The sequence below is a fragment of the Echiichthys vipera genome (assembly GCF_963691815.1).
Source record: "Echiichthys vipera genome assembly, chromosome: X".
Classification (NCBI taxonomy): domain Eukaryota; kingdom Metazoa; phylum Chordata; class Actinopteri; order Perciformes; family Trachinidae; genus Echiichthys; species Echiichthys vipera.
The window spans coordinates 1,571,793-1,598,548 of record NC_139825.1 but is presented as its reverse complement, the minus strand read 5'-3'; the positions used below and the strand labels follow the sequence as shown (position 1 = coordinate 1,598,548).

At 43.3% G+C, this 26,756-nt stretch overlaps 2 protein-coding genes across 3 annotated transcripts; one reads left to right on the top strand and one right to left on the bottom strand.

Moving 5' to 3' along the window:
- Positions 1-294: 294 nt before the first annotated feature.
- Positions 295-4,653, bottom strand: LOC310965750 (putative peptidyl-tRNA hydrolase 2). Of its 2 annotated transcripts, none has more exons than XM_083939497.1 (7): positions 4,595-4,653; positions 3,768-3,881; positions 3,185-3,256; positions 3,000-3,074; positions 1,395-1,492; positions 956-1,070; positions 295-805 (listed from the first exon to the last, which is right to left on the bottom strand). In XM_083939497.1, the coding sequence occupies exons 2-7, from the start codon at positions 3,873-3,875 to the stop codon at positions 719-721; spliced, it is 555 nt and encodes a 184-aa protein (XP_083795623.1). In that variant the 5' UTR covers positions 3,876-3,881; positions 4,595-4,653; the 3' UTR covers positions 295-718. The 2 variants fall into 2 exon arrangements, with proteins under 2 accessions (XP_083795623.1, XP_083795622.1); XM_083939496.1 differs by lacking the exon at positions 4,595-4,653 and adding an exon at positions 4,304-4,502.
- A 1,119-nt stretch (positions 4,654-5,772) lies between these two features.
- LOC310965477 (microtubule-associated protein 1S-like) lies at positions 5,773-23,226 on the top strand (the record flags this gene model as incomplete). Its single annotated transcript, XM_083939092.1, is given in 13 exon segments — positions 5,773-5,832; positions 9,588-9,779; positions 9,988-10,114; positions 10,495-10,734; positions 11,530-11,676; positions 16,408-16,490; positions 17,771-17,911; positions 19,630-19,771; positions 19,774-20,354; positions 20,358-20,693; positions 21,126-22,107; positions 22,765-22,982; positions 23,071-23,226. Coding segments are annotated over 13 exon segments (3,405 nt in total).
- Between the last annotated feature and the right edge of the window lie 3,530 nt (positions 23,227-26,756).

Sequence of the window (26,756 nt, the reverse complement as noted above, 5' to 3'; positions counted from 1 at the left end):
CACTTTGATTGGCTCTGGTGATAAATGCCGACGTCATTTGTTGCAGAGGTCTGAGCTACGAAATTAGACAGCAGTGTAATAACATTGTTGCAGCTGTGGGGCTTCCGTAATACAATTAAGACTGCTGCCTTCAGAAATGTGTGGTGTATGTGTTATTGAGAACATAGACAACAGCTCACACGTCATTCTTTATGTATTAAGGTTATTAGTCAATCATTGTCATACACACAATTATCTGCATCCGTCAAGATGTAAATTGATCAACTTTGTGTGTGTATCCACCACATTTTGGCCTCACAATACTTCTCGCCCAAGATCAAATTCTACCAAAATTATACTTTATATAATTGTCTTCTTTTTGCACAAAGAAAAAAAAAGTCCAGTAACTGTGCATACTGTTTAGGATGGCACACACCACAGATTATACAGTATATGGCCACCAACAGGCATATGTATACAAAATATAGCCATTTATCAGTCATGAGTAATGGGGGATTCTATAAGATAGGGATCTTTGGGATATCACATACCATCATATCACATATCAGTTAATAAGTTACTCTTCACTCAGGACTGTTCTTTATGTCTTTTTTTTTTAAAAGGAGGTTAGAGGCTTGCGTGCCAAGACTCTCCCTGTCGCTGGGAAATGCTGCACTCTGCTGGATGCACTGTGGCGCTGCGGAGCAATGCCTCCTCCAGAGTGGGGGTTGAGCCTCCCTCAGAGCAGCTTAAGACTCCCAGTGACATTGTTCGCCATCTCCTCCTCGCCCATGATGGCCAAGACAGTGCGGGACCCAGACTCCACCTGTCAAAGATAAGAGGTGTTGGTTTCATACAGAGATTTTCAAAATGTCTTCATGTCAAGGACCGTTTGACAATATTTTGGGGTAACTACTGGTGCCCCCAAAAGACATCTACACACAAGATTACCTTAAAAATGAGCGGTTTCCCTCACCTGGGTAAGTCCTGCATCCTGGACCAGGTAAGTGGGCAGGCTGAGGCTCATGGCCAGAGCCTGCAGCTCCAGTAGATGAGCCACGTTGGTGCCCTGGACTACCACTTTCTTGGCTCTGTATTAACACCACGCCCATTTATTTTTCATCATTAATGTCAATTAGAATTTACTTTATTATTCAATAATATTAAAAAAATGCTGGCAAAATTCATGTACATAAACAAAATCTGTTGTCAAAAATGAAACACTGGACAATGTTTCCCTAATGGCGATTTTTGTTGAGATGCTGACCATATTATCAGTTTTTGTTGATGCTGGTTCCATTCGTAATGATGTAAATTCAAATGTTGTGTTTTTGTTTTGTTTCTATAATTGCGTGACAATACATTTACCTTAAAGATGCAGTGTTTTTTGCTACTTTTTACTGTACAGGCCTTACCCAGTGTGGTTCCACTTCCAGGCCATCTCCCTCCAGCTGTTCTTCTCCTGGAGAGCCTGGTACAAACCTACAGCAGCATGACCAACCTGGGCTGCCACCTGCACAAACACACGGCACTGGGTTCAAACCTACCCAGGAAGCAGAGTTTTTCAGCCACACTGAAAATGGTCTTTACGTGCTGTCTCATACCAAGTTCAAATTAACTTACACACTGAACTTGAATATGAATATATATATATATATTCATATATATATATATATTCATATATATATTCATATATATATATATATTCATATATATATATTCATATATTCATATTCATATATTCATATATATATATATTCATATATATATTCATATTTATATATATTCATATTTATATATATTCATATTTATATATATTCATATTTATATATATATATATATATATATATATATATATATATATATATATATATATATATATATATATATATATATATATATATATATATATATATATATATATATATATATAAGGAAAGTAAAAAGTTTTGTCTTAATCAAGTAAAATGCGTGCTCTATCGGATCAAGATCTGGTGACTGACTCGACCGTTCCTTTGCCTTCAAAACTCTTGGGATGCTTTTGCGGTATGGTTTGAATCACTGTCCGTCTGTACTGCACTGTACAGCGCTGTCCAATCACCTTTACTGCATTTGGCTGAATGTGAGCAGGAAGTATATATCTCTGAACACTTCAGAATACATCCAGCTGCTTCTGTCACACCATCAATAAACACTAGTGGTCCAGTGCCATTGGAAGCCATGCATGTCCCTGTCCTCACTATATATATTTAACTAAGAGTTTATTGATAACTTTTTATTGTTTTTTATACTTTCTGTATTTATTTTGCTGAGAGTTTATTGGTTATCCTATACTGTATTTTTTTATATTTTTATACCTCCCTTGTTTTTTTGTAAGCTGCTGGAAATTAAATTTCCTTGCTGGAGTTCATCCCAAAGGGATCAATAAAAAGAAGTGGAAGTCTAAGGTTGATCATAGTTGCATCTGTCCAAAGAATGTTGTTCCAGAACTGGGCTGGCTACTAGATGTTTATTTTTTAGATGTTTTTTATACCTGCTTAATTGATGATGGATTAACGAGGGAATAGCTTTTGAGTCAATTGTTAAATTACATTTGGTCACTTGAAAAAGAGGCTGCTACATATAAAAGAGAGATCATTCCTAAACCCTTCTTCAAATTTGGATGTGAATATGCTCAAATTAATGCTGAGTCTTGCAGTTTAAGCTCATATATTTGCTGATCCTCTGAGCTTCTCTCCTCTCTGTCTGTATCATTCATGTCTCATCAATGCATGTCACTAATTGACTTCTTCCCCAGAGTTGTTTGTGCTTTGTCATCTCGCAAGTCTCTGCTGATCGTGGAGGTGCCTGCTGCCGTGGTCTTGCATGACGCTTCCTGCTGCTATTATAACTATTAGTCATATATACTATCATCAGTCTTATAAACTATGGAATTTTTGTCAAAACTTGTGTCAGTGTCCAAATATATATGGACCTAACTGTATATCCCACACAGTCCACACTGGCATAGCTGGACTTACCTTTCCAACCCCCATGGCGAGGTCCATGTTCACCACAAACACCATCTTGAACATGAGGTCATCATCTCCCTCCTCCTGAGGGTCAGAGTACACAAAAAGAAACACTGAGATTTGGCTTTGATAATCTCCACAAGGTCTAATGTACCAAGGTGTACCTGTGGGGACTAAGGCTATCTTATGGGCACCTCATTCTCCAGTTTGTTGAAGTAGTACATTGCCGCCTCCTCAGCAGACACGTTCCGAGTGTGCAGAAGGGCCTGAAGTGATGAGAAGCAATAAAAAAAAGGTCACCGAACAAAGCAGTGAATAGTTGCGTGGCCATGACTGTCATTCATTTTGGGTGACAAGACTGCCAAACTAAGCAATTTATTCATTCAGATTACCTTTTTTCTTTTTACATCAGTCACAAATATTTCCACATGCTACCCTGTGAACAAGAGGATTATGGGCTGGTACGGATGTCCGGCTGATATATCAGGTGCATCTCTAGGAATGTTTAACATAAAAGTTGTCGAGCAATGCAGTATTCAAATAATATAGTAAGGGTAATGGATGGTCAGCAATAGAAACACTGATGATGGTCAAGGTACCCTTAAATTAGTCTGTAACAGAATTTGCCTGACACAATCCATGTTCATAGTATTATGTAACATCAAATCAACTACACCACGGCTTTCAGGAAAATGCAATATTCCCAGTGATGATAATCATTGACTGTTAATGGAAATGGGGCCTAAATGCTGCCAACCCCTGAGTGTACTGTCCCACCTGTTTGGCTGCCTCCTCTGGGATGTCCAGCTCTCTGAGCTGCTGCAGAAAAACAGGGTTGACATCCTGGGAGCCGGAGTCTGGGCCTGGATGCTCTGATGGCTCCATTCTTGACTGTAATAAGGAAAATCATGCTCAGCACGGTGCACACACGCATCAAATAGGATACCACTGTTGACTAAATTGACCACCGTAGACTAAAAATGACAGGTCCACAATTATGCTGGCGAATGTTAGTTGTAGCTAGGTGACAGCTCGTAGCTCAACACGCATGGGCGTCCCAGACAAAGCGGCTAACGTTAGCAACATTATCTTTCCTTGAAACTTAGCGGTGCTAACGTTGAATATTTCAACACTACTACGAGTCACAATTCCCATTACGGTGCTTAACGTCAACCCTTTCTCGGCAGTCAAGCGACGTTAAGGCGACATTCCTTCCTCAACAGCTGTTGTTACAAAGGTAGCGTTAGCTTACGTTAGCATTAACCGCTGTCGCTAAGTGGACTAGCTTCGGAGCAGCCAGCTGCCTTAGTTACCTGTTCTGTTCTGTGCAGAAAGCTCGACAGCAGGAACAGCAACCGCGGTTTTTACAAGCCTTTAATGTTCACCTGCGACGGAACAGTTTGTTTGAATGTAAAATTGCATTCAGTGGGATTCCCGAGTGTAACGTCTTCAGCGTCACTCCATTTTGGACCCTTGTCTGTGTTGGCACATGATGCTGCCTATCGTCGTACAGATTTTTTGGTGATATTAATGCTGGCTTAAATGTGTAAGAAGAAGCTAAAATAGCATGAATAGTTAAAAAAAAAAAGCTGTCTCATCCTTACTTTCCTTTTAGATAAAGTTACCAGCGTGGGATTGTATTTTGAAAGTCTGCACTGATGATGTCATCTCAAATGGAAGTGTCTCTGCAGCTGCAGTCAAGTGTTGTCTCGGTAATGGTGGCAAAAATATGAATGGTATTTTTTACGATACATACCTTTGGGGGCTTTTATTTTGAACATGTATGTCCATCTCAGCTTCACGTTAACACGCAGTGAACGTTGGAGGCTTTTATTTTGAAAAGGACTGTCCACCCTGACGTTCCTGTTATGACAAAGTTTGCTTTTTTTCCCGGTTTACCGTTATCAAAATTACAAACGTCGACTTTTAGACAGAATTATGACAGAAACAGGTCTTCTTGGTAGTGATGCTGGTTGCCATGGTGAAGTCCTCCCTCGGTTGGTTTTTTTCACATTGTTTTTAGCGCTGTTGCTTCCTTGTGATGGCAAGTGCTCTCTGACGCCATAGGACAGACAGCGACCCATGGAGAATGTAATGGACCTTTTCAAGGTTGTAAACATAGACATTCTAAATGTGTCCAAGTTTGGCTCTTGTTGCAGTGAATGAGAATGACATCTGACAGGAAGTTAACAAGGACTAAGTCTGTTGCCTAGCAATGGAATTGGCTGTGTTCAATACATCAGAGCTTGTAGCTCTGTTTATTTGGGGGTTTTTTTTGTATTTTTAAACATTATTTTGAAAGTATTTCTCATGTCACAGAAACCACTGAGAGGGAATGACATAATTAAATCAGATAAGTTAAATGAGCAGCTCCTTGGTCTTGGAGGTGTTGAGCTGTAGGTGGTTAGTGTGGCACCAGAGGGCAAAGTCCCCCTCCAGACTCCGATACACCACCTCTCTGTCACCCCTGATACATCCCACGATGGCTGTGTCATCGGCATACTTCTGTATGTGACACAGCTCTGAATTGTAGCAGAGGTCCGAGGTGTACAGGGTGAAGAGAAGAGGGGCCAGCACTGTGCCCTGAGGGGCTCCAGTGCTGCTGACCACAGTGTCAGACGTACTGTGGCCTGTCAATGAGGTAGTCTCTGACCCAGTCCACCAGATAGGAGTCCACTCCCATCCTGTTCAGTTTGTCCTGAAGTATAGGGGGCTGGATGGTATTAAAGGCACTGGAGAAGTCCAAGAAGGGAATCCTCGCTATGCTGCTTCCCTTATCCAGATGGGAGTGGACTTTGTACAGCACGTAGATGATGGCATCCTCCACACCAACATCTGGCTGGTACGCAAGCTGCACTCAAAAAAAGTGGTTTAAACAAAAAGAGACATAGTCAACAGTATTTTTAGTTCTGTCTCTTGAGATTTAGTTAAGATAGTGTTTAAACCAGAAGAGACAGTCAAAATAGTATTTTTTAGTGTGTGTGTTTGTAAACGCCTTGAGGGAGTGCCGTTTCCCCTGAGCGACTATGTAGCGAGGGGTGGTTGAAGCGATCATTTCACGAAGGAACAACGGCGAGACAAAGGCTGCATTACAGCATTTTATTTCTTCTATTCTACAGTCCCTTGTGAAAATACTGCCAAGGACATGGGTGACACAGGTAATTATAGCGGTGTCTTGACACCAAACCGCCATATAAACCTTGTTGATGCTGAAATTCTTATCGCACCTAAAAAGAAAAGGGGAGTTCCTAAAAACCTGGCAGGATTTTTGGATCAAAAAGCATGGTCTCCAATTTATGAATGGGATGTTTCAGACTTTAGGGTGGCTAAAGTGTATAACCTGTATTCAAGAGAGGCCAATGAAATGTTTCTACTGGTAGACGACATCGTCCCATGGTCACAGCGAAGCATCATTTACATCTAAGGGCTCTCATCACCACTTTTGAGGAGGATGTGATGAACCAGTCAGGCCGAGGACATCAAAGTACAAAACATGATATTTCCTGTTACCAGCAGGGGGTGCTATGACTATATGTAAATATTGTCACATAGATGTGTTCAGGCCGAGAGTCCAATCATGCCTGAGAAGTTTGGGACAGATTGGACAATGTATAGTCATGAGTTTAAAGTGTTAAAGCCCACTTCCTTGTTCAGAGCATTTTTTTCTTCTATTCTACAGGCCCTTGTAAAAATACCTCCAAGGACATGGGTGACACAGGTAATTATAGCGGTGTCTTGACGCCAAACTGCCATATAAACCTTGTTGATGCTGAAATTCTTATGGCACCTAAAAGGAAAAGGGGAGTTCCTAAAAACCTGGCAGAATTTTTGGATCAAAAAGCATGGTCTCCAATTTATGAGTGGGATGTTGCAGACTTTAGGGTGGCTAAAGTGTATAACCTGTATTCAAGAGAGGCCGATGAAATGTTTGTACTGGTAGACGACATCGTCTCATGGTCACAGCGAAGCATCATTTACGTCTTAGGGCTCTCATCACCACTTTTGAGGAGGATGTGATGAACCAGTCAGGCCAGGGACATCAAAGTATAAAACATGTAATTTCCTGTTACCAGCAGGGGGCGCTATGACTATACGTAATTTAGCGTCCGCCATGTCTTAAAGGTGTACTGACCAACTTTGAAGTCATTCTGTTGAAAACTCTAGGACGAGTTTGCTAAAGTACACAGCAAAGTTTTTGAAAAAACGGCCAAAATGTCTAAAAATTACATGTTTAAATCAAAATGGCGGACTTCCTGTTGTGTTTAGGGCATACCTCCAAGAGGATATTTTGTGTGTCTCTGCATTCTTCACATGCCTACCAATTTTCATACATGTAGGTGAAAGCGTATTGAGGGGCTTGGCTTTGGCAATATTCAAGGGGGCGCTATCGAGCTAATTTGCCACACCCAAGACTGAGACCCATAAAATATCAAATTTTTCACCACTTCTGATCAGTGTGCAAAGTTTCACAAAAAGTTATACATGTTTAGGCACGCAGCAAGACCGTTCATGTGCTCAGCTGACTGTAGGAGTTAACCTGGGGCGATGAGATACAAACGTTTGTGTGTTTTTTTGACAATAAACTGTTTATCATCATCAGTTTTAACCCATTGTAAGGTTTGATCAAATAAATTACATCTATCCTTGGTTCATGAGTTCAGTGCATTGCATCCCCGTTTATATAAAGCGACATAACGTCTTATGATTTCTTATGACAATCCAAAGGTGTAGACATGGAACACTTTCACACCATTTTAACTGCAACTAGAAAATAACGACAAATAAAAAATATTGACATTTCCAAAAAATGAGAAACAAAACCATGTTGTAAGAAATATGGAAACATTGTTTTCTCCGGACTTTAAGACTGAAAACTAGTAAACATGAACGTCATTGTGACGAAGAGCACATCGAAACCAGTTTTGCACACATGGCACCACGCACTTTAGACTGAGTGTGATTACAGATGCACTTAAATAATTGCACAGACACTTTAAGAAGAGCATCAGCACTTCATTGGAGATTTGCACAATACAATTTAACACAGCTTTTTGTACATTTTTATTGAAATGTTTACCATATGTATACGTTTGTTGTCCTTTGTTGGGTCTTGGGGTTTGCTGTGTGGGCCGCGCAGCTCAACGATGAAATGTGTTAGTTAAGAAGCTAAGAATAGGTATTGTGTTGCTCCATAAACATGGGGGGAATAAATCAAGAGTGTTGTGTACTCACCAGTCTGTTGTCTTCAGGGTGTGCAGGCAAAAGGCTTCCCCGGGAAACGGACGCCGCTTATATAGTTCCGGGGGCAGCCAAGTGTAAATTGGTGTGGGGATGGTAAATGTGTGCATTGTATTTCCGTGGAGGTAATATGAAGTGCATTGGTGTATTTTCTGTTAGTGGACGTAGAGTAGAATGTATATAGGTCACAGATTATGTGGTGTATATACAGAAATAAAAACAATGGTGGGTAAAGCATGTTTTAGGCAGGGGATCCCGGGGAATGGATTCTTCCCAGGTAATGGGTTGACACCCTATAAATAGGCGCCATTTTGGCAACCCTGGGTTCTTTTGTTGGTGACACTGATGTGCCTATACTGTTTGCCAAGAGCGATGAATAAAAGAACCGCCTTGGTAACCCACCTCAAACTTTGCCTGTGGATCATTTTTTTGCTGTTATCATCCGGCTGTAATTGTGGTCATTCATCACAAGTGGTGTCAGAAGTGGAGGCCCACGTTATAGCAACTGGTCAATGGAAAGCGTGAAATAGCATTACTTGACTCTGCATGTTTTCAGACTGTGGTTTGGTCAGGTTTGGTCCCCAGAGATAAATGGAGTGAAGACGGATCACGTATAAGCTGTATTCATGGAGATGAGCATGTTTAACCTACAGTTGAAGTTTATCTGACAGTGGGGGGGCAGACTTTTCTGTTGTCTGTGGCATTGGCGCCAACATTGCCATACTCTGTAATTTTAGGTAATGATGTACCCACACTCCTTATGACCCAGCCAATATGCAAACTTGACAGTAGCAGTGATGAGGGTCAGAGTTCAGTAGCCGATTTCAGTGAGCCACTGAGTGATTCAGTCACATTGTGCTCTGGTGGTGACATTACATGGTTTTAAAGGCAGAGTGCAGAGGGAGTCCTCAGACAGCTGCCTTTCTTTGGGGTAGACTGGGAAGCAGGGCCAGTTAAACCTCACAAGTCAAGAGCACAGAGAAGGCAGGAGAAGCTTAAATGTTCACTTGGACAAGGAGCACAAAAGCCCTCTTAAACCACCAGAACTGCTTGATCTTGAGTTTCACCCAGATCTAAGCTCACTGCAAAAACAAGATGTGACACTGAAGCACTGGTTTGAAAGGGTGACAGATGTAGAGGGTGTTCAGCAAAATAACCCAAGCCAACCAGTGAAAGCAAGTTGCTGACTAAAGTGGCATGGGCCATATGAAATCAGCAAACCCGTGGGTAATGTCACATATGAACTTTTTATGCCAAATAGGTTTAAAAAAATACCAGACTTATCATGTTAACCTGCTTAAGGAGTTCCAGGTGCGTTCAGAGCCTGTGCACCAGCAGCTTTTGGTCTGTCCGTTGCAGGAGGAGGATACTGTTGACAAGTTCTTCCTAGCTACTGCCACAACAGCGGAGGGCCCAGAAGTGGACCCTTCACATCTGTCTCTCACCCAGCAGGCAGGGGTGAAGCCCCTGCTTGACCCAGAGCTCTTCAGAGAGACATCAGGTTTCACCTCACTGGTGCAACACAGGATTCGGCTTAAGGGAGATGCCCCAGTGCGTCAGCAAGCTATAGGATTCCTGAGCGGTTGATTCCTCTGCTGCAGAAGGAAATTAAGCTGATGTTGGAGCTGGGAATAATAGAGATTTCCTGCAGTGAGTGGTGTAGTCCCATTTTGTTGGTTCCAAAGAAGGATGGTACACTCAGATTTTGTATTGATTTCAGATACCTGAATACAGTGTCTAACTCTGACCCATGCCTCAGATTGATGATCTGGTGGAGCGAGTTGGAAGAGCTCGGAACATTACCACACTGGACCTCAGCAAGGGCTACTGGCAGGTCTTCTTGGCACCAGATGCCAAGGAGATGACAGCTTTTAGAACACCATTCGGTATGTATCAGTTTAAGATCATGCCATTTGGTCTCCAGGGGGCGCCAGCCACATTTCAAAGACTAATGGACCATGTTTTGAGGGATTTGTCTGACCGTGTGGCTGCATATTTGGATGATTTAGTTATTTTCAGCCAATCATGGGAGGAGAATATGGTTCACCTGCAGCAGGCTGTTGCCCAAAGAGAAGTGGAGTACTTGGGTTACGTCATTGGTTTTGGACAGATTAGACCACAGCTCGGGAAAATGGAGGCAATCAACCCTTTTCTGTTCCCACCACCAAAAAGAGATTGAGGGGATTCCATGGTCTGGTGGGCTGGCATCGTAAGTTTGTGCCTCATTTTGCAGATAAAGCTGTTGTGTTGAATTACCTAACCTAAGCCTCTGCTCCAAACAAGATTCAATGGACTGATGAATGTGACAGAGCCTTCAGGGACCTCAAGGAAGCCATCTGCACTCACCCAGTCCTCCACAGTCCTGATTTTGAGAAGCCTTTCACCCTGCAGACGGATGCTTCCAGAGTGGGCCTGGGAGCAGTGTTGCTGCAGGAGGTGGAAGGAGAGAGGAGACCCGTGGTGTTTCTAAGTCGAAAGCTTCTGGACAGAGACGAGGTACTCTACAGTAGAAAAGGAGTGCTTAGCGACGAAGTGGGCCATCGACACATTCAGATATTTTCTGCTGGGACGGCACTTCCTCCTGGAAACTGATCATCGGGCTCTACAGTGGCTGCATCGCATGAGGGATGCCAACATGCGCATCGCTGGACGGTATTTGGCCCTGCGGCCCTGTAACTTCACGGTGCACTACAGGTCTGGGAAGTCAAATGTGGTGGCGGACTGTTTATCCAGAGTGTCAGAGGAATGAGGTACTGTTCTCATTGGGGAGAGGGAGGAAGAAATGTGACGAAGAGCACATCACCAGTTTTGCACACATGGCACCACGCACTTTAGACTGTGTGATTACAGATGCACTTTAATAATTGCACAGACACTTTAAGAAGAGGAGGAGCAGAGGGACATGGGGTTAAATGTGCAGATGAAATGTGTTTGTTGCTTAATTGAGAAGCTAAGAATGGGTATTGTGTTGCTCCATAAATGTGTGGTGAGTACACAACACTCTTGATTTATTCCCCAGTCTGTTGTCTTCAGGGTGTGCAGGCAAAAGGCTTCCCCAGGAAACGGACGCCGCTTATATAGTTCCGGGGGCAGCCAAGTGTAAATTGGTGTGGGGATGGTAAATGTGTGCATTGTATTTTAGTGGAGGCAATATGAAGTGCATTGGTGTATTTTCTGTTAGTGGACGTAGAGTAGGATGTATATAGCTCACAGATGATGTGGTGTGTATATACAGAGATAAAAACAATGGTGGGTTAAGCATGTTTTAGGCAGGGGATCCTGGTGAATGGATTCTTCCCAGGTAATGGGTTGACACCCTATAAATACTCTACTACTATACGCTACTCCCGGCCCTCGGCGGCGGGTTACTCTGTGCTGGTGGTTGTGGGGGCGCTTCTGCTGCTGGAGCAGGTGCTGCTGGAGATGGTGCTGGTGCAGATGGATTTAGGTGAGGAACAGGAAGAAAATGCATCCCTTCACAATAAAAGAGCTGAAGGCCAAATTGTGTTCTAACTTTTCCAACTTCTCTGTTTCATCGACATCACAAACTAAACGGCGGTTTAAACCCGAAAAGAGCACTTTAAACTGTAAAACAGCACTTTAAACTGTAAAACAAGACTTTAAAACATGGGTGCAAAAGACCAGTTAAGCATGCTAACCAAACAGAGCTAACCAAACAGATCTTTCCTTACGGTCTGAATCCACAGCGTGTGCGCGTGTGCGCGTGTGCGCGTGTGTGCGCGTGTTTGCGCGTGTGTGTGTGTGTGTGTGATGAGTTGTCTGTGTCTGCAGGCTCTCCCTGTTCCCATGTTCACTTTCTGTCTGTGCACATGATGTTCAGGTGTTGTTTCAATGTTGTTCAGATGCCCAGTTGCTGTTCTGTTGTTGTTGTTCAGATGTTTCGATGTTGTTCAGGGGCCCGTTTCACAAAGCAGGTTTAGTGAAAACTGAGTCTGTTAACCCTGAAATGAGGGAAACTCTGAGTTTTCCTGTTTCACAAAGGGAGGTAACTTAACCTCTCGGTCAGTTACCATGGTAACATGCTCTCTGAAACTAACCCGGTCGAGACCAGGTTTTTCTCAGAAAACCTTGAGTTTCTCTCTGTCTCCACCCTCTTTCAGCCACACACGGTGTTTGATTTCCTCATTCAGTCAGCGGGCGAGTTTTGGCGTAGTATAGTTCCGTCTGTTTTTTCAGAAAATCATTGCAAAAATCAGACATTGGAAGTTATATTAGGTGGCGACAATTTCACTACCATGGCATGTCCTTTTGATAATGATCCCGTGGATGAAGGTGCAGAATTACTGCGCAGAGAATTAAATATTCATGATTATCAAACTATTGATTATAGATTTACTTGCATTTCCAGGCAATTCTCTTTTTGAGCGGTATCGTTTCATATCACAGCAGATAGTGTGTGTTGCGCTGCGTTTTTTTGCAAAAGGGAGGTGTCAGGTTTAAGCAACCTAAAACACCCAAAACTTAACAAAAGAGAGAAAGACAAGAGTTATTTTACTTGCAAGGAGAACGGACAGAGATCTGCTCAGTTACAAATCTCCTACCGATCTGAGGTAATCTCTGCCGGACCCCTTGGTTTTATTGGCTTTTGGTGGTTACAATGTTTACAATGAAATACCATTCTTAAGGTGAGGGTCACATAGCTGCAACTCAAGACATATCCTGTCCTTAATCAGTTGAGCAGGGTCTGTGTTTCCACAGACCCCCCTTTTGGTGACTCATTAACAGTCACGCTTATCTGATTTCCTTGACCTGCATCCACACGAATTGGCTATACACACACACCAAGTAAGGTTAGATTATATGTAAAGGCAATTTGAGTTAATATGAGATTACTTACAACGTATAAAAATCATTCAGTAGGCCTATATAGAAGTTATATTAGGTGGTGACTTTTTCCACTACCATGGCATGTCCTTTTGATAACGATGCTTTGTGAAACGGACCCCAGGGGTCCGTTTCACAAAGCAGGTTAAAAAAAACTCTGAGTCTAACCCTGAACTCTGAGTTGATCTACTCTGAGATAGGAAACTCAGAGTTTTCAGTTTCAGAACAGCAGATTTGCGTAAGGTTGATCAACTCAGAGTAGTTTGACCTGGAGTTAAGCGCGTGCACCACAAGTAAAAAAAGACAGCATCAATGGAGCCCTGATTCGACGAGTCACCATAGCAACGGGGAAGCGGAGGGCTACGCTACCACTGGAAATGGAAATATTAATGCGCTAATACAGTGAGTTTGAGCAGGTTTACACCGCTGCAGCAGCAAAAGAGAGGGAGACGGTGCAGGAGAACATTGCTGCTCGGGTCAGTGCATACGTTTAAATGTATTCTGTTGCAATCACAGTAATATCATAGGGGGAACTGCTTGAGTGGGAGCCTATTAGTTTATTTCATTTAAGTGCAAACCCTCGGGGGAGAAGCGCACTTGGCAGCAGCTTAAGATGAAACATAAAAACATCGTTCAAACAGGTAAAACATCGGCACAATCTCATGGTGACTCCTCATTTTGAGCATGTTTTACATTGTAAAGTAAATATTACCATAAGTGGCTGTTTTATATGTTGTATAAAAAACTCCCATTTGCAAAAAAACGCAGCGCAACACACAATATCTACTGGGATATGAGAGCATAACTGGTTGTTAATGTTGGAAATGTAAGGAAGGATGAGATGGACTGTGACGTGAAACGGTGTTGTGCCGTATTCAGCACCCCTGTCGTGAAATTCACCCCTTCGCATTATAGATGAAATTCTGGATCAGAAGGCTGTTGTTTCCACCTATAGGAGTAGTTTATATATCGGTAACCACATTAAAAGCACACACTTTTGAACCTATGAGTTGCAAGAAAAGCTGGGATTATATTTAGGAAACGCTGAGTCAAATACATTCAACTTGCTCAAAAGATCCATTTCATTCATTTTGTAATTATAGCTGCAGTATATTAGGGGCGTCTATGCGTGGTCTGATAATCATCTCCCGACGAATATTTAATTCTCTGTGCAGTAATTCTTCACCTTCATCCACAGGATCATTATCAAAAGGACTTGCCATGGTAGTGAAATAGTCACCACCTAATATAACTTCTAATGTCGGCCTACTGACTGATGTTTGCAGGGATTTTCTGAAAAAACAGACGGAACTATACTACGCCAAAACTCGCCCGCTGACTGAATGAATGAGGAAATCAAACACGGTGTGTGGCTGAAAGAGGGCGGAGACAGAGAGAAACTCAAGGTTTTCTGAGAAAAACCTGGTCCCGACCAGGTTAGTTTCAGAGAGCATGTTACCATGGTAACTGACCGAGAGGTTAAGTTACCTCCCTTTGTGAAAACTCAGAGTTTCCCTCATTTCAGGGTTAACAGACTCAGAGTTTTGAATAAACCTGCTTTGTGAAACAGGCCCAAGGTGTTGTTCAGGTGCTGTTCAGTTGTTGTTCAGGGGTCCGTTTCACAAAGCAGGTTCAACAAACTGAGTCTAACCCTGAACTCTGAGTTGATCTACTCTGAGATAGGAAACTCTGAGTTTTCAGTTCCAGAACAGCTGATTTGCGTTAGGTTGATCAACTCAGAGTAGTTTGACCTGGAGTTAAGCGCGTGCACCACATGTAAAAAAAGACAGCATCAATGGAGCCCTGATTCGACGAGTCACCATAGCAACGGGGAATCGAAGCGCTACGCTACAACTGGAACTGTAAATATTAATGCGCTAATACAGTGAGTTTGAGCAGGTTTACACCGCTGCAGCAGCAAAAGAGAGGGAGACGGTGCAGGAGAACATTGCTGCTCGGGTCAGTGCATACGTTTAAATGTATTCTGTTGCAATCACAGTAATATCATAGGGGGAACTGCTTGAGTGGGAGCCTATTAGTTTATTTCATTTAAGTGCAAACCCTCGGGGGAGAAGCGCACTTGGCAGCAGCTTAAGATGAAACATAAAAACATCGTTCAAACAGGTAAAACATCGGCACAATCTCATGGTGACTCCTCATTTTGAGCATGTTTTACATTGTAAAGTAAATATTACCATAAGTGGCTGTTTTATATGTTGTATAAAAAACTCCCATTTGCAAAAAAACGCAGCGCAACACACAATATCTACTGGGATATGAGAGCATAACTGGTTGTTAATGTTGGAAATGTAAGGAAGGATGAGATGGACTGTGACGTGAAACGGTGTTGTGCCGTATTCAGCACCCCTGTCGTGAAATTCAACCCTTCGCATTATAGATGAAATTCTGGATCAGAAGGCTATTGTTTCCACCTATAGGAGTAGTTTATATATCGGTAACCACATAAAAAGCACACACTTTTGAACCTATGAGTTGCAAGAAAAGCTGGGATTATATTTAGGAAACGCTGAGTCAAATACATTCAACTTGCTCAAAAGATCCATTTCATTCATTTTGTAATTATAGCTGCAGTATATTAGGGGCGTCTATGCGCGGTCTGATAATCATCTCCCGACGAATATTTAATTCTCTGTGCAGTAATTCTTCACCTTCATCCACAGGATCATTATCAAAAGGACTTGCCATGGTAGTGAAATAGTCACCACCTAATATAACTTCTAATGTCGGCCTACTGACTGATGTTTGCAGGGATTTTCTGAAAAAACAGACGGAACTATACTACGCCAAAACTCGCCCGCTGACTGAATGAATGAGGAAATCAAACACGGTGTGTGGCTGAAAGAGGGCGGAGACAGAGAGAAACTCAAGGTTTTCTGAGAAAAACCTGGTCCCGACCAGGTTAGTTTCAGAGAGCATGTTACCATGGTAACTGACCGAGAGGTTAAGTTACCTCTCTTTGTGAAACAGGCTAGAGTTACCCCTCTCTCTCTGGTTTGAGTTACCTCCCTTTGTGAAACGGAAAACTCAGTTTCCCTCATTTCAGGGTTAACAGACTCAGAGTTTTCACTAAACCTGCTTTGTGAAACAGGCCCCAGATCAGTGACCTGTGTCACTAATCAGGACATCAGTGACATCATCATGACACCAGGGGGCGGGGCTTCTGACCTGTACTGTAGTCAGCAGTTTGTCTGTCCATTTCGATGTGTCCACAGTCTCATGTTGTTGTTGTTGTTGTTGTTGTTAATGATGATAAAAAGGCGCCATGTGGTGTTTTCAGCCGGACTTCTGTTCAGTCCCTGCTGTGTCTCCTCAGGTCAGAGGATGCTGCAGCACCACGGAGACGTTCTGGACACTCAGGTGGTCGTAAATCCGGCTCAGGACTTCGTCTGCTCAGAGGTGAGTGAAGCGGCGCCACAGTGCGACCGCTCCTCTAAAGCGTGTTTCCTGTGTTTGCGTCCATCTAAAGCGTGTTTCCTGTGTGTGCCTCATCTAAAGCGTGTTTCCTGTGTGTGCGTCCCTCTAAAGCGTGTTTCCTGTGTGTGCGTCCCTCTAAAGCAGCGGTGTCAAACTCCAATTCACAGTGGGCCAAATTTAAAAACTGGGACAAAGTACGGGCCAAACTTAATATCTACAAAAAAATAAATAAGATTGCAAATGTGCGTGTTTTTCCTCTCTCCAGATGTGTATTGTTGAACCTTTTCAGTGCAGGTCCTTGTTCTTGTCGTGGTGTTTCTTATGTTTTATTCTTTGGTTACAGCCACGGTGGCTCTGCAGGCGAGACAAACAGCTCTTTACCTCATAAACAGATAATCTGCCTCCCACCGGTGCTGAAAGCTCCTGTTTTCCATCTTTCTTTTGGCCGTCTTTTGGGGAGGGGTGGATTAAGTTTGTCCGAAGAGACTGGTAGCATGGATGCTCATGTTTGTTAACAGAAAAGTAGATGTGTATGCGCTTTATACTCATAGAACCCTGATAAGATCTTGCGGGCCAAATATAATTTCACCGCGGGCCAGATTTGGCCCACGGGCCGGAGTTTGACACCCCTGCTCTAAAGCGTGTTTCCTGTTTGTGCGTCCACCTAAAGCGTGTTTCCTGTTTGTGCGTCCACCTAAAGCGTGTTTCCTGTGTGTGCGTCCACCTAAAGCGTGTTTCCTGTGTGTGCATCCACCTAAAGCGTGTTTCCTGTGTGTGCGTCCATCTAAAGCGTGTTTCCTGTGTGTGCGTTCATCTAAAGCGTGTTTCCTGTGTGTGCGTCCATCTAAAGGGTGTTTCCTGTGTTTGCCTCCATCTAAAGCGCGTTTCCTGTGTGTGCGTCCCTCTAAAGCATGTTTCCTGTGTGTGCCTCCCCCAAAAGCGTGTGTCCTGAGTGTGCGTCCATCTAAGGCGTGTGTCCTGTGTGTGCGTCCATCTAAAGCGTGTGTTCTGTGTGCGTCCATCTAAAGCGTGTTTTCTGTGTGTGTCCACCTAAAGTGTGTTTCCTGTGTGTGCGTCCACCTAAAGCGTGTTTCCTGTGTGCGCGTCCACCTAAAGCGTGTTTCCTGTGTGCGCATCCCTCTAAAGCGTGTTTCCTGTGTGTGCGCATCCCTCTAAAGCGTGTTTCCTGTGTGTGCGTCCATCTAAAGCGTGTTTCCTGTGTGTGCAACCCTCTAAAGCTTGTTTCCTGTGTGTGCGTCCAGGTCCACAGACTGCTCTGCGACTCGTCCAGACACAAACTTCTGGTCCTGGCCGGTCAGTGCGTGGAAGAGTCCGGAGACATCGTGTTACAGAGAGGCATCTTCTCCCTCAACGACTTGATCCACATCTTCACTGATGACGAGGTCGGAACACACGAGACGCCTGTTTGACCCTTTAACGATGCGTTCAGGCTCCCAACTGTGTGTTCGTGTCCAGCTGCTGAACTAAAGACATACACCAGTGTCCGTGTTCTTACATATATTTGAAGTTAAAGTGTAATTTCGGCGTAAACTCATCAACACCTACATCCATCAAACTATTAATGTATACCGTACTGCCCCGAGCTAATCAGTGTTAGCCACTCTCCTGGTTTCTCCGTTAATAGTCCGTACAGAAGTCTTTCAACATCTAACATCCAACAGGTTACGTTTTTAATATAGTCTGGTGTTTCATCGACACAGAAACTGATGTAAATAACATTATTTTGATTAATTAATTGAGTTTAAGCGATAGAACTGACTAAAACACAGCGCCCCTAGCGGATAATATGGGAACTGCAAATTTGAAAGAAAATGAAGTTTATTCTTCTTTAATAATGCAGATTTATCCCAGACTGAACCCACCGTAAGTTTGACACCCCTCATCTAAAGCGTGTTTCCTGTGTGCGCGTCCACCTAAAGCGTGTTTCCAGTGTGCGCGTCCACCTTAAGCGTGTTTCCTGTGTGCGCGTCCACCTAAAGCGTGTTTCCTGTGTGCGCGTCCACCTAAAACGTGTTTCCTGTGTGCGCGTCCACCTAAAGCGTGTTTCCAGTGTGCGCGTCCACCTAAAGCGTGTTTCCTGTGTGCGCGTCCACCTTAAGCGTGTTTCCTGTGTGCGCGTCCACCTAAAACGTGTTTCCTGTGTGCGCGTCCACCTAAAGCGTGTTTCCTGTGTGCGCATCCCTCTAAAGCGTGTTTCCTGTGTGTGCGTCCATCTAAAGCGTGTTTCCTGTGTGTGCAACCCTCTAAAGCCTGTTTCCTGTGTGTGCGTCCAGGTCCAGAGGCTGCTCTGCGACTCGTCCAGACACAAACTTCTGGTAATGGCCGGTCAGTGCGTGGAAGAGTCCGGAGACATCGTGTTACAGAGAGGCATCTTCTCCCTCAACGACTTGATCCACATCTTCACTGATGACGAGGTCGGAACACACGAGACGCCTGTTTGACCCTTTAACGATGCGTTCAGGCTCCCAACTGTGTGTTCGTGTCCAGCTGCTGAACTTAAGACATACACCAGTGTCCGTGTCCTTAAATAGATTTGAAGTTAAAGTGTAATTTCGGCGTAAACTCATCCCAACACCTACATCCATCAAACTATTAACATATACCGTACTGCCCGAGCTAATCAGTGTTAGCCACTCTCCTGGTTTCTCCGTTAATAGTCCGTACAGAAGTCTTTCAACATCTAACATCCAACAGGTTACGTTTTTAATATAGTCTGGTGTTTCATCGACACAGAAACTGATATAAATAACATTATTTTGATTAATTAATTGAGTTTTAGTATTTATTAATTTTATTTTTTTATGTATTTATTTTTATTCAATTAATGTATTTTTAATGTATGTTTTTTTAATATATTTATTTTTAATGAATTCATTTTTCCTGATTTTAAAGGCGGTATTTATCGTGTCATATTGTTTTATTTTTATGTTTAAACATGATTTGTCCATGATTTAAAATTTCCACGATTTAAGTCTAAATGGTGATAATTTATATGTTTACGAATGACAGTGTCTCTGTCTTTAAACGGTAGCTGCGTTTCCTGTCCTGAAGACACAATCTCTGTTTTAAACGTCCTGATTGTCTCTTCTCTCTTTGACAGGTTGGACAGGTGTTGAGCACTGCAGACATGGCGGCGAAGGCTTCCCTGACCCTCAGCTGTCCCAACCTTGGTCTTTGGAAACAGTCTGTGTTGGAGATTCACAACCTGCAGGACTACATAGACATCTGGATCAACCCTCCCCTGGTCCTCCCAGAGAGGGTCTGCAGGAGTTCACAGAGTATCTCTCCGAGGCGCTGGAGCCCAAGTCCCCTTTCGACCTCCTGGAGCACCCGAACACCGTGGGCTTCCTGAAACTATCTCAGCCCTGCTGCTACATCTTCCCCGGCGGGAGGGGGGACTCCGCCTTCTTCGCCATCAACGGCTTTAACATCCTGGTGAACGGCGGATCGGATCCGCGCTCTTGCTTCTGGAAACCAGTGCGACACCTGGACAGGATTGACTCGGTGCTCCTGACTCACATCGGCATGGACAACCTCCCCAGGCTCAACAGTCTGCTGCTGAGGATAGTGGCCGAGCAGCAGGAGGAAGAGTCCGCCGGAGGAGCTCAGACTGAAGAGAACTGGATGAAGAACCTCATCTCCCCTGAGATCGGCATGGTCTTCCTCAACGTCCCCGAAAGATTGAAGTCCCTACACGGAGATCCTAGCGAGCTGCAGAGTTCTGACCAGGTTGCGCTAACTCTGCAGCATTTACAAAGTCTTTCAATCAAACCTGAACCTCTCAGCCAGCCTAACGGACCCAGTACTAAACCGGTTATCTTGTATTAGAAGATGGGGGTGGGCCGCCTGGAGCTGTACCCCCTGAATCCAGTCTGTGGCAGCAAAAACCTTGAATCTTTAATGCAGATTTGGCCAAACGACAGATCAAACATAAAGGGCTCAGATCTCCCTCTGCCGTGCCTCGTTTCCATTTGTGCTTTGCTGGTCTGGCATCCTTCAAGTCCTCAGGAGAAGATCATCCGTGTCCTATTCCCAGGGTGCACACCGCAGGCCAAAATTCTGGACGGAGTTGAAAAACTCAAACATCTGGATTCCCTCAAACACTCTGCCGTGTGTTTGAAGGACATAGAAACATCCGTACAACCCAAACAAGCTGAGAGTCGGGTAAGCCTTAAGTCCCAGTCCAAGGACCTCAGACCCAGCAGTGCCTTGCAGAAAGACAAGCTTGGATGAGTAGATGTCAAAAAACAGGAGGTGAAATCGAGGCCAAAAGCAGCAAGTGACGCTACACCTAAAGACAGGGATGAAAAGCCCAAACTAAAGCACACTGACGCTAAATCCAAGCCACCGAAACCTGCTGACAAGCTTGTTCCAAAGAAGCCATGTCAAAAGAAGAGAAAAAGGAAGTGAAAAAGAAAGATGAGAGTGGAGAGAAGAAGAAGGAAACTCTAAGTACAAAGCCAGGGAAAGACATCAAACTGGAACCAAAGGCTTCCAAAGAAAGACACTTTGAATAAAGGACCGAAAGGAAAACCAGGTTCAAAAGAGCAGGAAAACCAGAAGGAGGCAGATTGCTCCAATGTGTCCACACCCGAGGACATGACGGCTGAATTTGAAAGACTTCAATTAGAAAACGGGAACAGCGGTCAGAACCTGAAGGTCGCAGCGAGCGTGGACTCTGATGGAGCAAAGACCAACGGGAACCAGACAAATCAGAACCAGACCAACGGGAACCAGACCGCCCCGGTAGATAGTCCAGAGAAGTTTCACTGTACGAACACGGACAAGGTCTCTCCTGCAAATTCTGCCATCAACTGTGCAGGAAATGCCGCTTTCCACCAGTCCCTTGAAGACATTCAGGATTTAGGCAAAGACACGAGAGGATCCAGTCTGGGTTTTGAGAATTACAACCAGAGGGAAGGTCTGGACAACTCCACATCCTCTCAGGATAAACTGTCCAGTCTTTTGACGCTGAGTCCCTTCAAAGACATCGTGCCGCACTCATCCACCACCACCACCGTGACCTCCATGCCGGCGGAGGTCGGCTCTCCTCACTCCAAAGAAATCGATGAAACCCTGTCGGTTTCTTTGGAGCAAACGCTGCCCCCGTCTGTAGTGTCACCCAAAGGACTCATGGGTGACAGAGTCTACTCCAACGGGCACACCAGTGATGTGGACTCCTTACCGCTCAGAGCCAATCATAACAAGCGTTATGGAACTGGTTCAGAGGAACACATCCATGGGATTTTGGAGCTCATCTCGGACGTTCCTCACGACGTCCACCTCTGCCTGGTGTCGTCCTACAGCCAGGAAACTCCGCCCACATCGATGAGCGAGTCCCTGACGATGGCCACGGACCTGCACAGAGGACTGTCCGATGATGATGATTCTAGTCACATTTCCCCACCCAATAATCCACAAGATCATCCCAGTCCACACTACAGGGGAGGGCACGACCCGCCGCCAGCCCCGCTCAAAGATTTGCGCCTGTTACCACCCCATCCGGAAACCTGCATGGCAGACACAGAGGCGAGCAAGAGCCTGAAGACTTCAGCCGCCAGGACTAAGAAACCGACAGGTACGACTCAGAAGGCGACGTCCGTGGGTACCGCAGCCCAGAACGGATAGTCCAAGGCCGGCAGCTCCTCGGGGTTGACCTCCAGCCTCAACATTAAGGCCGTTGTCACGAAACACACTTGGAGGCTCCCGAGTTGGAAGTGCGAAGCTATTCTCCTCAGGTAGGTCCCAACACCTCCGAACAGGGACACACTCCACACACACATCTCTGTAGAAAATATCGTGTGTATTTTTCTGTATCTTAAAGCTCTGGTCTACATTCTGAAAATCAGCTGAGCCTCTGAGACAAAAGCACTTGGTTCGTGGTTTCTGCCTTTTCCTCGCTCCACTTACATTTTCTTTAACAGTCTCCGTTGTGCGAGCAGAGGCCGCTTGCTGGTGTCGCTCTTTTCCTTCTCCATAGTAACAGAAGCTTATCACTCGCTGCTCAGTTTACAGATAGGGGACCATAATCGCCGTAGAAACCATGTTAATAATAACTGATAGTCAACATAGTAGCTTTAAATGTTTGATCTGTCGACCTTTCTTTTTTTTGTTCTCCTCTTGTGAACGTTGAACACGGCAGCTGAACGACAACACGCCAGCATGCCCTGCTGCTGACATGAACCATTGAGGTGATGTAGTTTCTTAATGTTTTAATCTCTCTTACGTCTTGCAGCTTCCAAAGGTTCTGCAGGTTCTGAGAGTCCTGCGGTCTACATGGACCTGGCCTACCTGCCATCCGGCCATGCCTCCTCCACCATGGACCTGGACCTGTTCAGACACCTGCGCTCGTTCTACTACATCATCAGCGGCGAGGATCCTGTGAAGGAGGCGGCGATGAGGAGCATCCTGGACGCTCTGCTGGAGGGGAAGAGCGGCTGGCCCGACTTTCAGATCTGTGAATGAAACGGAGCGCCGTCGGATCACCCCGCCTTCTTAAGATCTGTTCTCTGATTGGTCCGTTTTCCCGCCTTCTCCTCAGGTGACTCTGATCCCGACGTTTGATTCGCTGGCGATGCATAAGTGGTACCAGGAAACCCACGACCGGCAGAAGGAGCTGTCCATCACCGTGCTGGGCAGCAACAGCACTGTTGCCATGCAGGACGAGACCATCCCTGCCTGCGAGGTGGAGTTCTGAGGCCCCGCCCACCACTGACCTCCGCATGTACGGAGAGTAGACTTCTGTTGTTGCCATGGTTACATCCAATCAGCTGAACCCGAAAAAAGCTCAGTTCGTTCACTTTCTGCACTGCTCTTATTATGATGGTCCATGAGACAAGAAGTTCAGATTCTGGTCTCTTACATATGAAATGGTTTCTTGTGGCTCACTTCCTGCGGCTCACTTCCTGTGGCTCACTTCCTGCCGCTCACTTCCTGTCAGTTCCTCTGGTGGATCAGGGCCTAAACATCAGATCATTATAATATCAGATTTCTGATATAAAGACCTAAAGAAGATTTTATTAACTTATATTAAAGAGCACCTTTATAAACATTCAGGTTTATTCAGAGAGAAAAAGTACAAACACAAATGAAAAGTTTAAAAACACCTGGATTCTGATTGGAGCGATGTGCGGCGCATCATAATTTAAAAAAAAAAACTTTTTACATGAAGATGTACAAAAAACAAAAATAAATAAATTACACACCTGCCTCAGTCTACAACCCACTTGGTGCATATCATATATCCTTCAGTCATCAATACATACCATACCTCCCCTCTGTACAAGTCAAACATAAGATCACATATATATTACACAGATAACCACAACACCCATGAATTCTGACCTTTCGCAAATATTAACTAGCACAGACAAGTGTATTTGCGAAACCAAAACGAGTGTTAATGAAATTTTTAAATAGAATTTTAAATAATATAATTAAGTAACCAAAAAGCCATATGTGTAAATAAAAATAAATACAATCTTAAAATTATAAAACAAAAATAGGTATTTAGAGCTCTGGTATTCCCTTGTATTATTGGTTTCCATCTTCTCTCAAATCTTTCTAGTTTCAGTTGTAGTTTTTTCTATAATAAAAACTTTTTTTACTCTGTCTTTCCAGTGCAGTATGTTGGGGGTGTATGGCTTCAACCAATTGACTGTGATCCTTTTCTTTGCTATCAAGAGTAGTATCCTCAATAAGTAGCTGCTGTCTCTGTCTATCAGATCCTCAGGTAATATCCCAAGTATATACAGGGTTGGTTCGAGGTGTAGATCAATACCCGGAATTCATTTTATTTCCATTTTCACACATTTCCAAAAGTCTATGATATTTGAGCAATCCCAAAATATACGAGTGAAGTCACCAACCATGCCACAATTCCTCCAAAAAAATCCTAAATCTGATGGTTTACTAGATTTTGCAGTGACAGATGGGTTGTTAGAGAATCGCATCTTCACTTTCCAGTCAAACTCCCTCCGTGATGGACTGTTAGTTAATTTATGTCCAGATCTGAACGTTTCCTCCCAATCATCATCTATTATTAGATTTACTTCTAAATCTTTCTTTAACCTCCATATTGTTGTCGTTAGATTCATATTGTAGTGCTTTATATATTTTTATGATCAGCCCTTTTTTTGACTCTTCCTCTGTAAATGACATGAGCATTTCTTCAACCTTGGTTGGTTCCTTGCTTATTTTTTCCCATTCGCTATGTTTCTGGAGGTAGTGTCTCAGTTGCAAATATTTATAAAAATCATTATTTGGTAAATTAAATTCCTGTTTGATTTTGCCCTGTAAAAATGTGTGCTATATATTAGGGATGGGTCGTTTAAGAGTATTAATAAATCATCTGCTAACTGATATTTTATGTTCTACCCCCCCCCCCCCCCCCCGTCATCCCTTATTCACAATATTTGATTGTTTTGTCTTATTGATTCGGCCAATGGCTCAATACTTAAACCGAATAACAGTGGGCTCAAGCAATCACCTTGTCTGACTCCTCTTTTGAGGTAGAAGAAGTCTGAGCAACATCCATTAATTCTGATCCGTGATTTGGGGTCTTTGTAAATAATTGTTACCCATTCTATAAAATTCTGGGGGATTCCAAAAGCTGATAAAGTCTGGTACAAAAAACTCCATTTCACCCTATCGAAAGCCTTCTGGGCATCGAGACTAAGTATCATCGAAGTCTGAGATTTGGATTTTGTACTTGAAATAATATTCAATATTCTGCTTGTAAGGATCTTTAAATCATTGCAGAGTAAACTCACAGGTCTATATCCTTCACACAGAGTTGGATCTTTTCCTTCTTTATGCAAGACTGATATGATGACCACGACTTAGGTGGGTCCCCAGATGTTAGAGCATGATTAAATACTTTGTGTAGCACAAGTGTTATCTCCTCTCTAAAACTTCTGTAAAACTCTCCAGGAAAACCATCAGTCCCAGGTGATTTATTGTTTTTAAGAGTTTTTATAGTATCCAATATTTCCTGTGAAGAAACTGGCCGAATCATTTCGGATGCCTCTTTTCTCGACAGAGTTGGTAAATTAATTTTTTTAAGAAATGTTTGTGTGTCATTATCATTGTGGTCAGAATCAGAGTAATCATATAGGCTTTTATAATATTTTGGAAAGGCCCCTGCGATTTCTTTAGATTTTACTATAGTTTGTTTAGATGTGGGGTGTTTTATTTTTGATATTATTCTATTTGTTTGGGCCTTTCTAAGTTGGAATGCTAATAAGCGACTAGCTCTATTACCCATTTCGTAGTATCTCTGGCTTGTAAAACGTAGAGATCCTTCTGCTTTTAAAGTTAAGAGTTCATCTAATTTCCCTCTGAATGTTTTTAAATCATTAAAAATTGATTTATCTGATGTTCTTTTATGCTCCATTTCCAATTCTTTAATCTTATTCTCCAATTCTCCGTTTTTTTTAGTAGAGCTTTCTTCATACGAGATGATATTTCTATTATTTTCCCTCGTATCACTGCTTTCCCAGCTTCCCATAATATTGATGGTGTTACCTCCTCGTTATCATTTGAAAGTATTCTTTCAAAGTTTGCTTTATTTCTTTTATTACACTGTCACTTGACAGAATAGACATGTTCATCCTCCAATATCTGAAAAGGTGTTCATTACCTAGATTTATGGTTAGGGTAATAGGTGCATGGTCACTTAACGTAATATTTTCTGTTCCACATTTAAATACTTTGTGTATATGTTGCTGTGATACATAGACAAAAATCTATCATCGAATAGTTCCCATGGGGGTTTGAGTAAAATGTATAGTCTCTCCTCTTTGGATTGTTATCCCTCCATGGATCAGTAAGACCGAGCTCTTTAGTCATGTTGTTTAATACTGTAGATTTTCTTTTACTTGGTCCCTGATGTGGGGGAAACCTTTCCAATCTGCTAGATCCTACAATCTTTACATATCGTCCAGCATTATGCTAAATCTCTTTTTCAACCTTAATTGGTGTGCCTTTACCAATTAAAATAGCTACCCCTCTCCTTACATTTTGTATGTTCAGTGTCTGTCAGATGCGTCTCTTGTAGTAAAGCTACTGAACATTGTAACCTCTTCATTTGGCTTAGTATATTCTTCCTCTTAATGGGATGGTTCAGACCATGTACATTGTATGACACAAGACTAAGCTTATTCATATTATTACCAAATAGGAGCCACAAGCTCTAAACAAAAGTAAGAATTAAAACAAACATTTGCA

Bases quoted from the DNA above. Each gene is read 5' to 3' on its own strand.
- LOC310965750 (XM_083939497.1), bottom strand. From the start codon at position 3,875: ATGGAGCCATCAGAGCATCCAGGCCCAGACTCCGGCTCCCAGGATGTC. The intron at 3,257-3,767 runs GTGGGACAGTAC...TCATCACTTCAG, and splicing joins CAGAGGAGGCAGCCAAACAG to GCCCTTCTGCACACTCGGAA. The intron at 3,075-3,184 runs GTGCCCATAAGA...TCTGACCCTCAG, and splicing joins TCAACAAACTGGAGAATGAG to GAGGAGGGAGATGATGACCT.